This window comes from Pterocles gutturalis, unplaced genomic scaffold (genome assembly GCF_000699245.1).
Source record: "Pterocles gutturalis isolate BGI_N339 unplaced genomic scaffold, ASM69924v1 scaffold23308, whole genome shotgun sequence".
NCBI lineage: Eukaryota > Metazoa > Chordata > Aves > Pterocliformes > Pteroclidae > Pterocles > Pterocles gutturalis.
In genome coordinates, this window is record NW_010118698.1 from 1 (window position 1) to 11015 (window position 11015).

The window sequence follows — 11015 nt, forward strand, 5'->3', positions numbered from 1 at the left end:
TTAACCATGCAGGTCTCCTGGCACCCTCCCTCAACTTCCTACCCTTTGGGATGCTCCGATCTTGAGCTTGGAAGAAGCAGTCCTTGAACGTTAACCAACTATCTTTGGCCCCTTTACCTTTAAGTACCCTGTCCCATGGGTTCCTCTAGCAATTGCTTGAAAAGGCCAAAGTTGGCCCTACTGAAGTCCAGCATTGCAATTCTGCTCTGCTTCTCACCCTGGGGCTTACCTAGACCTGGCTCACCTAGCTAGTCTTATCCCCAAGGCTTGCCTCTTCTCACTGCAACTCACACAATGAGCCTCTGATCCCAACATCTCCCTTGCCTTGGGAAGGGAAAGGTCTCCGAAGCCCCTGGGACACAAGAGAAGCAGATGTGCCCTTGTTGGGGCTGCAGATGTAGAACTGAGTCACCATCCCTGGAGGTGTTCAAGAAACGTGTAGGTGTGGTGCTTCGGGACATGGTTTAGTGGGTTAGGTGGTGTTGGGTTGACAGTTAGACTTGATGATACTTGAGGTATTTTTCCAACTTTAATGATTCTGTGATTCTATGATCTCCTTGCACTGGGTCTGATGGCTCAGTACAGCATGCCTGGCTTTCTGAAATGCATTTCATTGAGGATTGTGCGACAGTTGTGATGATGTGAAAATTGCCTTGCACAGTGCTAACAAGGCAAATGCTGGGGGTGGATCACACCTGGCTGAGCCACAGGTCTCCCAATGCTTCTGTTAGCAGGAGATGTCAAGGTGTAGTTGTGTCTGCCAAGCCTTCCGGGCAACACCTCCTCTGCTATTTGGCCAGTACTATGAAATCTTTCCTGGTGAAACACGCAGCTGATGCTTTAATTCAGCTGTGGGTGCTGGCTGTGGTTCATGACACCGAGGAGATCAGATATAACCATCACCCTTGTCTGGGAACAAGGAGATACAGGTTGTGCTTGATGGATTTGCCAGTTAATTAAAAATTACATCCACCCAGGAAAAAGCCCAGGAAATCAAGCAGGCAAGTCTCTTCTTTTGGACACATCCTTTTGGACACAGTGGTCTCTTTGAAATATCACCACTCATTACCTGCCTTGCGTGGGAAAGTTAATAACCGTCATCTCCCTGCTCTCATCTAGAAAATGAGATATTGCCACAGAGACTCTGAAGCGCCCGCTGTCTGGAGCACATCCACAGGAACACGTCCATGAACTTTTCTACTGCACCTTAAAAACCAAGTCATTTTATTTAAATCATCTTAATCAGGGAGGAAGCGATAGGAAGGAGGTGTTCTGATGGACCATCATGATAGAGGGAAAGGTGGGAGCAATCTGAGACTCACTTGTGATTCATGTTCGAAAACCTCTGAATCGAAAAATCTCATGATACGAAAAATATGTGAATCAGTGATTTGCTTATTACCGGGTATTTTGAGATCTCATAATGACCAAAGCTGTAAGACTGCCGAAAGGATGGAGGTCACTTATCTGTCACTTGTCATATTGATGGCTGCTGCTGATACAAGGCATCATGACTTTTCGGAGCCTGCCCGTTTGCAAGGCAGCAAGAGGAACAACACCATTTTCCATTTTTTCTGCACATCACACATTTTATTTGGATTTTCAGTGGTTTGTCTTGCTTCCATTCAAAATTGAAGGAAGAGGAAGGAAGTGAAAATTTTAGCGTGTTTTAATGTAAAAATCCATCTTTGAAGAAAGGAGCAGAAAACAAGGAGTGAAGACCAGGAAAACAGCACAAGCAAAGAGTCTGGAAAGATCCCCTAAAGTTACAGCCTGCAGGAAAAGGACCCACGTCCTTCCCCGTGCACCAAGGCAGAGCTTGGATGAAGGCAGACCGGTGGGATGGGTCTCCAGAAACTATCACCCTTGGTCCACCAATGGTTGACCCACCTGCCAAGCAGAACCAATAGCCAAGCAGAAAACCCTCCCATACACCCTGAACCCTGTCAGTTCAGACACAAAGCTTTAAACTCAAGAACTTCATGAAAAGAAGAGAAAAAAATCAATAAAACCACAAGGCATCATGAAATATCCTTCAAAGATGTGTTTAAAATTAACTTAAGTTTTGAAGTTCTTAGTGTCACTTCAAATACTGCATTAGAAATGGTCAAACACAGCAGTAAATTACAGTGTTCCATTGCTATGAATACAGGATGTCATATTTTTATGAAATGCAGTGGTTTAAGGAAAAGAGGCTGAATTGTACTTCTCTAACGGTTAAAATTCTGTCTGCTGAAAATAGCACTTTGCTATTTTTAGTGCTGTAGTAGAGAGAGGTACTAAACTTGTGGCATGTGATTTAAGAGGAAGGACAAGCTAAAATCAAATTTAGAATAAATAAATGACTTCTTGGTTAATTTCTGAGTAATTTCAAAATTGACTTCACAGAAACACAGTTTAGTAGCTTAGAAATACTTGAAACCATGACGGGTAGTATTTTCAACACAATTATACTTGCTGTTTATTTTTTCAGTCTTTCAAATGAAATTCCTTGTTCATTCACTCACATGTGTATTTATATCCTTCCCTGGATCCGTCCCTCTATTTCTACACCTGTTCTGCCAAAATAAAGTATAGAGCTGTCTAGAACTCGCCTTGCTTTCAGCCTGGCTGTTTACTTTAAATGAGTTTTTATGGTGGTGGTGATGTAACCCTAAGCCTGAAATGTCAGCAGAGTTTTCTTACTAACACGCTGCCATGGACCATGTTTAGATAAATTCTTTTTCCCTCCTTCCTCTTGGCATTCGCCAGGCAAAGCAGCTAGACCACCTTCCGTACTGGCTGCTCCTACCCCGACTCCTCCACCACTTGGACAGAGGAAAGGGCTGATCCTTGCTCAGGAGACCAGTGACTCTCTAACCTGGCAAATACTGAACTCTTTTAAGCGCATCCACTTTCCTGGCCAATCCACTTTACTGTGTCCAAGTTTTGTTACAGCCCAGATATTGACGTCTGTTCCCAAGATGACTTTGGGATAGCAGCTGTATGGCTATGAATGCACTAGAAACATGCATACCTTCTCTTTCACCTTCTCTCCATTCTTTCTGTTACGAGCACAGCTAGGCTGATGCTGCTTAGACTGCACCCAGGACAGGCACCATGTTTCAGTGGCACATCATTGCCAGTAATGTCATCAAGCTCTTGACATGAGTTCTTCCAGAAATCTGCAACCAGGGCTCCAGAAAACTGGTCTAAGAAAAATGGTTGGCAGAAAATTACTATCCCTCACTTCAAAGTTGTCCATGCCTGGAGACATGGTTAGACCTTGAGTCAAGGTGGTTAGACCTTGATTGGGCTTTCCAACTTGAGAAGCATATATACCCCATCACTGGTTACCCATGGCCAACACAATAACCACAACCAGGGCTGATCTGCACCGGAAGAAATGACCACATCTATGTCTGAAAGCTCTGGGATCCATTGAGCATGTTCCTTCTGTCACTTCCAGGGCTCCAATCACTCAGAGGAGTAAACTCTGCAGCTCCATGGGTTTTTGTGCAGCTCCTCTCCTTGACATAATTTTCATGAGCTGTAAAAGCATCAGGGGACCTGGCAAGACCGCTGGAGCTCAGTGCCTCTGACTAGAGCCAGAAAAAGCTTTACTTGAAGCAAAGTAACCATTCACAGCACAGATCCTGGAAAATTCAATTCCATCCGAATAATTATCACAGTACACCAATAGGTCTTCCATAATTTATTTTTGCAAGATAGGGGCCAGTTATGTAAACACTAAACTAGAATTCAATCCATCATAGTAAAATTCATCATAAATCTAGACTACAGTTAGCAGCTGACTTTGAAATTGCTATAAATGAGATTTCACAGCCTCTGCAAGACTCATAGCAGAATCTATGCAGCCATCGAATTTGGAATGAGTAAATCCATCACCCCCACAAATCAGGAGAGGTTGAGTATGAAGAATCATCTGTCCTGGACAATTGGGCACAGCTTTTGTAACCTGAAAAAGAAAAGCATACAGGGAGATGGAAAAGAAAGTATTTTATTTACCTGAATTTCCCACCAGAAAGGTCCATATTCCTCAGAAACACGCTTTGATATGAAATATCCCTCCCATCCCGCACTGTAGGTCAAAGCATTAATGATACAGAGTGAAACAGTTATCTTCTGGAATTCAATAATTAGAACGTCATGATGACCTGCCCATGCTTCATGCTGCTGAGCAAGCACACATATGGCCTTGGGACAACCCCCCCTGTCTCCAGCTCTGCTACGCTGGTTGCCTTTTTCATCTGAGTAGCACAACAATTTTTAGACACTGACAGACATACAATCAACGCTTTCTCCATAAGCAGCATGGGACAAGTTCTGAACAAGGCTGCTTTGATAAATATTTAATGTTATTCTCAATGTATGCACTGTATTAATTTTAAATATAATTTTCTTGGCACTATACCCTCAATTAAACTTGTATCTGTGGAGTGGCAGCTCTTGAGCAGTTCTGTGCAACATTTCTACAAGCAAATAGATTTTGCTTTGGCCAGGACGTATTAACCTGAAGGTACCTGGATTTCCTCTTTCTGTAATTGTACTTCATGACAAACACCAATGCACGTCAAAGGGCAGAGTAAAAGCACACAGCATTTGTGTTCTTACCACGCTTGGCTGTGTCACACATTTTTCTAGCCTCTTTCAAACCTATGGATAAAGGCTGAGTGTCCATGTTGCAGTAAATCAGTGCATCCCAGAGCACCACTGGTGAATCTCAGAACAGAGATAAGGTGGCAGCAGCAGCAGCAGCACTGGCCTAAAGGTAAATGTGAGGGCAAGGCAGGCTCAGGCAGAAGGGATAGAAAAGATAAGAAGATGCAGGACAGCTTGACGATGAAGTGATATGAGGAGGGAGGTGGGAAGAAATAATCCAAGAACAGGAATGACAAAACAAGACCCGTAATGATGAAAAGTTGGAAAAGAGGAAAAAATATTAGAAAGCCAGAGAGAAAAAAAAAACCAGAGGAGCAGAAGCACAACAGTAAAGCAGCAATAGAGATCAAACCACAGATAGAGCATGATACAGAGCACAATTTTCTTTTGATCATTTCTTGACTTTCTGCCTTTGGTTCAAAGATATGTTTTAGATTCCTCTGCAGTAAACCGATACTGCATCCCATCATGTGACTGTCAGCTTCGGTGAACAAGACTTACAGTCCAAGGCACCTTGTTCAGTCCATGGCATTTTTCCATCGCACACTCAGCTACCACTGCTGTGCTGTTATCTGCCATTTCCAAGTACGGATCCGATGCAGAACACCCACATTTACGTTACTGGCTGCATTTTGTGTTACCTGGATGCTAGCATCTTTTTAAAGGAGGTAATTATCTGAAATGAATTTGTAGGCAGAAGAGTCTAGCCAGGTATGGTAAATCCAGCCAGAGATTGTCTTTCTCAGACTAATTTTAGGTCAGTACTTAATTCATTCCTAAATTTTTCTTCCAGATCGAGGTCACTGAGCATAAACAATGAAGAAAGGTTTATCAGAAAAAGGCTTTTTGAGTGTCCTTCCTTCTTGACTACCCAGTGCTCATTTGATGCTGGCTGTACCCAGCAGCTTCTAGACATAGTGACTGGGGAACGGAATGATCCTGCCCCTTCTTCAAGTTCTTCTGAAGGTGTTGTCCACCATAAATTCCAATTTCTCACCGGCTATATGGCACAGCCTGTTGAATCTCCATCCTCGAAGACTTTAAGACTCAGCCATGGTTGAGGTCACCTAGTGCTGGCGACAGTTCTGCTTTGAGGTCCTCTGAGGTCCCCTCTGAGGAAGTCCAATTCCTATGATTCTGTGTTTTCCCAGTATCCCTCATCCATATAAAGTGACTCTGTCAAAGGGACACGATGGTAGGAAGCTGTTGGCTCTGAATGCTAATATTGTCTTATTGTAATTAAAGCAGAGGATCCAGAAGCAGCTGTGCTGCTAAGTAGTGTCAGTAGAAGTTTGGAAGTCCTAATCCCTCATCCGCCATGGATAATTGTTATGTCTGCATTTTAATCCCAGGATTGTGTTTGGCCATGTGAAGGATGTTACATCCGGATTTAATTAACAAGCAGGATAAATCCTGTCTATAAGAGTCAGGGGAAAGATGCACCCATCTTATCAGTTCCCTTTGCTTCTGTGGCAACAGCTTATGATAACTGAAAGTAAAGATAGCTTTAAGAGAAAGAGGGAGTTCTGTCCCAGATATCTAATCTGGGTAGTGATTATTTTATAGGGTGGCAATAGAGATCTCTTTATTGAGATAACGGATCTGAATGACACTGACTTATTTGCCATCTGAGCCATACTGACACTCATCCACCGAATTAAAGACTGGTGATAATTCCTCCTGTGACACAGCCGTAAAGTACAAGCAGCTGCTGAAGTCAGTGGTTTTGGTTAGTAGCGGTACGGTCAATAGCAAGCAACAGAGGGAGGAGATGAAAGCAGGAAGAGCTGTAAATTGTACAGTGGTCTGAGAAAATAATAGAGCATCATCCAGCAGTATAATGTCTGAATGTAATTTTTAAACAGGGGAAACAGGACGCACACCTAGTGATTTAGGAAGACAACAATTTTGAAGCAATCGTGGAAAATAAGAGTTCATTTCTACACTGTTCCAGCTACCTCTAAAGATGAAGCAATAGGTAGAAGTTTATAAAAAATTCAGTATGGACATAATTTTGCCTGGATTCAAAAAGCATTGTTGTCTGGTAGAATGCAATCGAGACTTGGGTGAACTACTGTTCAGTAGCAAGAAATGAACTGTCATTCTCGTCTTTTCCTTTATCCACATTTACATGGTGAAACAAATCAGAATGGGCCATACGTGATGCATATGCTTCTGTGTCACCTTCGACTCTATGCTGAAAGTGTGAGAAGTGCAAGGAAAAGGCACATTAAGCCCTCTCCTTGCACACAGAAACAAAATGTCAGATGAATTTGACAAATTTAATGATAGAACTCTAGCAGACAGAGTGATAGCAGCAGTGTCTAGGGTGTATTAATTCTGTTTAACAATACTTCTTAGTTTGTTTTGGGAGCCCTTTCCAGAGCTGGTTAACAAAGTGTCTGTGCGCTGGAGACAGATCCAGTTCTTCTCCTCCCTCCCACCTGCAGCTCTTGCGCTCACAAGCCATTGGAAGCAGAAAGGTTACAGATAATGCAGAAGAAAAGACCAGAATGCACAACCAGAAAAGGATGCCTTAACAGTGACAACTCTACAGACAAGATACTGTTACTAGCAAAAAAAACCCTGAACTGATAAAGAGGAACATATAAAACTTGCCAAAATTTTTGTATGAGTCATCTGAAACTTTAAAACCCATGTTAAGGTCATTTTTATACTACAACTGAGAACAAATACTATGTGCTGGGAAGTGATTTGCAAACTACCGATACCTAACTTGCAGCAAAATAAACTTGGTGCTAATAAGACTAGGTTCCTAAATCAGATGCAGATCAAGGGGTATGAGCAGACTTCACAAAAGTCGTCTGCAGTAACTTTTCCAGACTTAATAAAAGGAAAAATATTTAGGGCACTGCTTTAAGTAAATATTTTGCATCAACTTCCACATGCATTTTCACCAATGTAATTTAACTTAAGGGGCTTTGGGTAAACATGTAGATACACTCCAGTACTTTAGGCAATTGCCAACAATTTCCTTGGATTTTTAAAAGAAGCCTGTAAAATATACACATTTTGCTATTATTACTCTTAGGTAGTTTACTTTAAAATATTTTGCACATAACATTCTGTTAAACTTAACTGGGCCAAATCAAATAATAACAATTAGTACATCTGAACGCAAGGACTCCTGCTGCTCTGTGGTAGGGTGGGAATTTTGCTAATATCACATGCTTTCGGATACAGAAGAGACAGAATGAGTCATACTTCTAAATACCAGCGAAAATCTCACCGAAGAGTGTGTGATTTACTTCCTCCCTAGGCACTGCTCCTGTCCTGACTTACCGGGAGTGGTGTATAGCTTACCACTGAACCAGGTCCACTACGTAAAAAACTGATTTTCATCAAAAAGAAATGATCTGTCTGTCATTGGCCAGCCTTGGGTGCTGCTGATGGCTACATGGAGAAATACATTACGGATATTGAGCAACTATCCCCTTTCCTCTTGCTCCCTGAAGATGAAAACCACTGGGTCAGATGATATCCTCTTTCTTGTGCTAACACCAAAAATCCATACTATGGCATTGCCCCAGCAGCATCCTCCCAGCTGACTGATCCCACCCCGGAGTACCTGTGAGTATCTCCATTTCTGACACTTGACGCTAGCTGGTTTAGGTAGGGATGGCACAATCCTCTCCAGGTGACTGAGAATTAACTGCTGCACTTCTGCGGGGTCTGAATCCAGGTGCTCACTTCCAAACGTTACTGTTGTGTGAACTACAACTGAAGGACCAATTTCAGAAGATTCTGAAACAAAGAAGAGAGATGCTTTTGAAAGATGAGTCATTAATACTTGCCTTCCTTGCATGCTGTTCCTCTAGCCTAGGAGTCAATAAGAACAAAAATATCTGCGGCACCACCCTGTTCTTCCAGCTGGAAAAAAACACAAAGAGTAATATCACCAAGCTGTCCCCAAGAAGCACAGTGAAAAAATCCAGGCTTTTTGCAAAAATCTGCGATAGTTTTCCCATTGCAATAACCCTAGCTCCACGTGTGTCTCCTAGAGGAACCTCAAGGCATTCCCACACCCCTAAGTAGCAGCTGGAATAAGCAACGAATATACTGGATGCAAAGTCTTCCCCTTTTTCCTCCCAGACATTTCGACAGGCTCTACAAGGAGGGCAACCACCTGGCAATTGTGGCCAACTGGTGAAAGAAAACAACACAAAGAAACACATAAAACTGCTTTGTAGGAATTTTTCCAGCCACGTCTACAAATAGTACCAATCAGTGCCCCTACAAGCACAGAGGCACACGGTCGCAGCCGCCCGCTGCAAGGTCTTCACTGGGTGGAGGTCATGGAGGTGATGCTTCCTGAAGGGTAACACTTGGATTACTCAAGTAATCGCCGGCAGCAGTAAAGGGGAAACCCTTTCCCAAAGGCTGAAGCTCATCCAGCCATGTGGTAAGATTAAGGTATTGAATAATGCACCTTTTTTTTACTTTATGGAAGTTTATTCTTGGAAATGTGATGGCTCTGTAATTGTGGAAAATAAGAGTGCATACCTACAGTCATTGTTGCAGCTACCTCTAAAGATGAAGCAATAGGTAGAAGTTTATAAAAAATTCAGTATGGACATAATTTTGCCTGGATTCAGAAAGCATTGTTGTCTGGTAGAATGCAATCAAGACTTGGGTGAACTACTGTTCAGTAGCAAGAAATGAACTGTCATTCTCGTCTTTTCCTTTATCCACATTTACATGGTGAAACAAATCAGAATGGGCCATACGTGATGCATATGCTTCTGTGTCACCTTCGACTCTATGCTGAAAGTGTGAGAAGTGCAAGGAAAAGGCACATTAAGCCCTCTCCTTGCACACAGAAACAAAATGTCAGATGAATTTGACAAATTTAATGACAGAACTCTAGCAGATAGAGTGATAGCAGCAGTGTCTAGGGTGTATTAATTCTGTTTAACAATACTTCTTAGTTTGTTTTGGGAGCCCTTTCCAGAGCTGGTTAACAAAGTGTCTGTGCGCTGGAGACAGATCCAGTTCTTCTCCTCCCTCCCACCTGCAGCTCTTGCGCTCGCAAGCCATTGGAAGCAGAAAGGTTAGAGATAATGCAGAAGAAAAGATCAGAAGGTACAACCCGTGAATTTGAAATGCACGTCCCCTTAAGAGGACAATCTCGGCAACACAGAAATAGGAAAGACTTGAACATGAAATCATAATGAGGTAAAAATTGTCTTTAAGGCAAAGGACAAAAAAAAGAGTGTTTGTTGCATTACTGTGAAAAACATCTGCTCCCTCTATAATTGGTTGCATATTGGCCATGCAACTGTCTTTACATTGTTGAAAGGCTGGAACAAAACCAATGTTTTACATTTATGGAGGGGGAGAAGGGGAACTGAAGCCAGGGCAGGTTAACTTGAGAAATCAGCGCTTCCTTTTGGCCCGCACAAGTGAACTCCACTGAAATTTTGCTGCTCTAAGAAATTCTAGGAAATGGATGTGTGGTTGTCTACATGCACATTTTGGGGAGTGTGAACCTTCAATACAACTTTCGCCCTCGGGCAAATACATGCAAGTGAGCAAAGCTCAAAAAACAAAAGAGTTTGTCCCTTCTAAATCAACCAGGCTGCAGTGCAAGGGGAGGAACTGAAGGCAGTTCAAGTGCTGAAGTTCATCCCAGCACACTTAGAAATGGCTAAGCTTTGTTATGGCTGGGGCTGACTGTAGGTTCTCCACAGCAAGGGACTTGTGTCCCTGCTGGCATGTTGGCTTGTCACCTTACAGACTTGGTCTGGACAGCCAACAACCAGAGAATTTGCGTAGAATAGGGGATTTCCAAGCTCAGCGATTTCCCTATGCCAAGGTATGATGAGGACCCAGCAGATCCTTGTGTGAGTTGCTCCTGATGGGGCTGTTCCACTTCAGACGAGCAGGATGCATTTGCTGGACTGAGGACATGACCTATGTTCCACTATATTTCATCTGAGTGCCTGAACTCACCAAGCTGGTTATTAAATTAAGTGATTCCCTCTCACTCCATTAACCAGAAAGTCCCTTTTGGAAGAAGAATGCCTCTTCTGGCTAAACCTTTGTTTGAATTAGCACATTCCTAGAAAAATATTTCAGTTGCACAAAATAAGCATTTTATGACCAAGGAATCCACAAAGAAAGACGCAGCTGAACACTTTCTGACCTGTTCTGGCTGTTTGGTACCAAGCTTGATAGAAATCTTTCTGCTGTGTTGGCGAAGAGATCTCCAGCTCCAGTTCAATCCCCTTTGAGTAAATGAGAAACTCCAGTTTTCCAAAGGCAACCAACATGTCTTTGATCAACATTCCACCCTGGTCTGATCACTTCAGAACACACTGCCGAGGTTCAGC

At 42.7% G+C, this 11015-nt stretch overlaps 1 protein-coding gene across 1 annotated transcript in view; it reads right to left on the minus strand.

The window, feature by feature from the left end:
• Positions 1–3668: 3668 nt before the first annotated feature.
• RNLS (renalase, FAD-dependent amine oxidase) overlaps positions 3669–11015 on the minus strand; it is a 32637-nt gene continuing 25290 nt past the window's right edge. The window contains exons 5-6 of the mRNA XM_010076333.1: positions 8252–8427; positions 3669–3958 (exon numbers count right to left, since the gene is read on the minus strand). Coding sequence (XP_010074635.1) covers positions 3806–3958; positions 8252–8427 — 329 coding nt within the window. The 3' untranslated portion in view covers positions 3669–3805. The remainder of the gene's footprint in view (positions 3959–8251; positions 8428–11015) is intronic.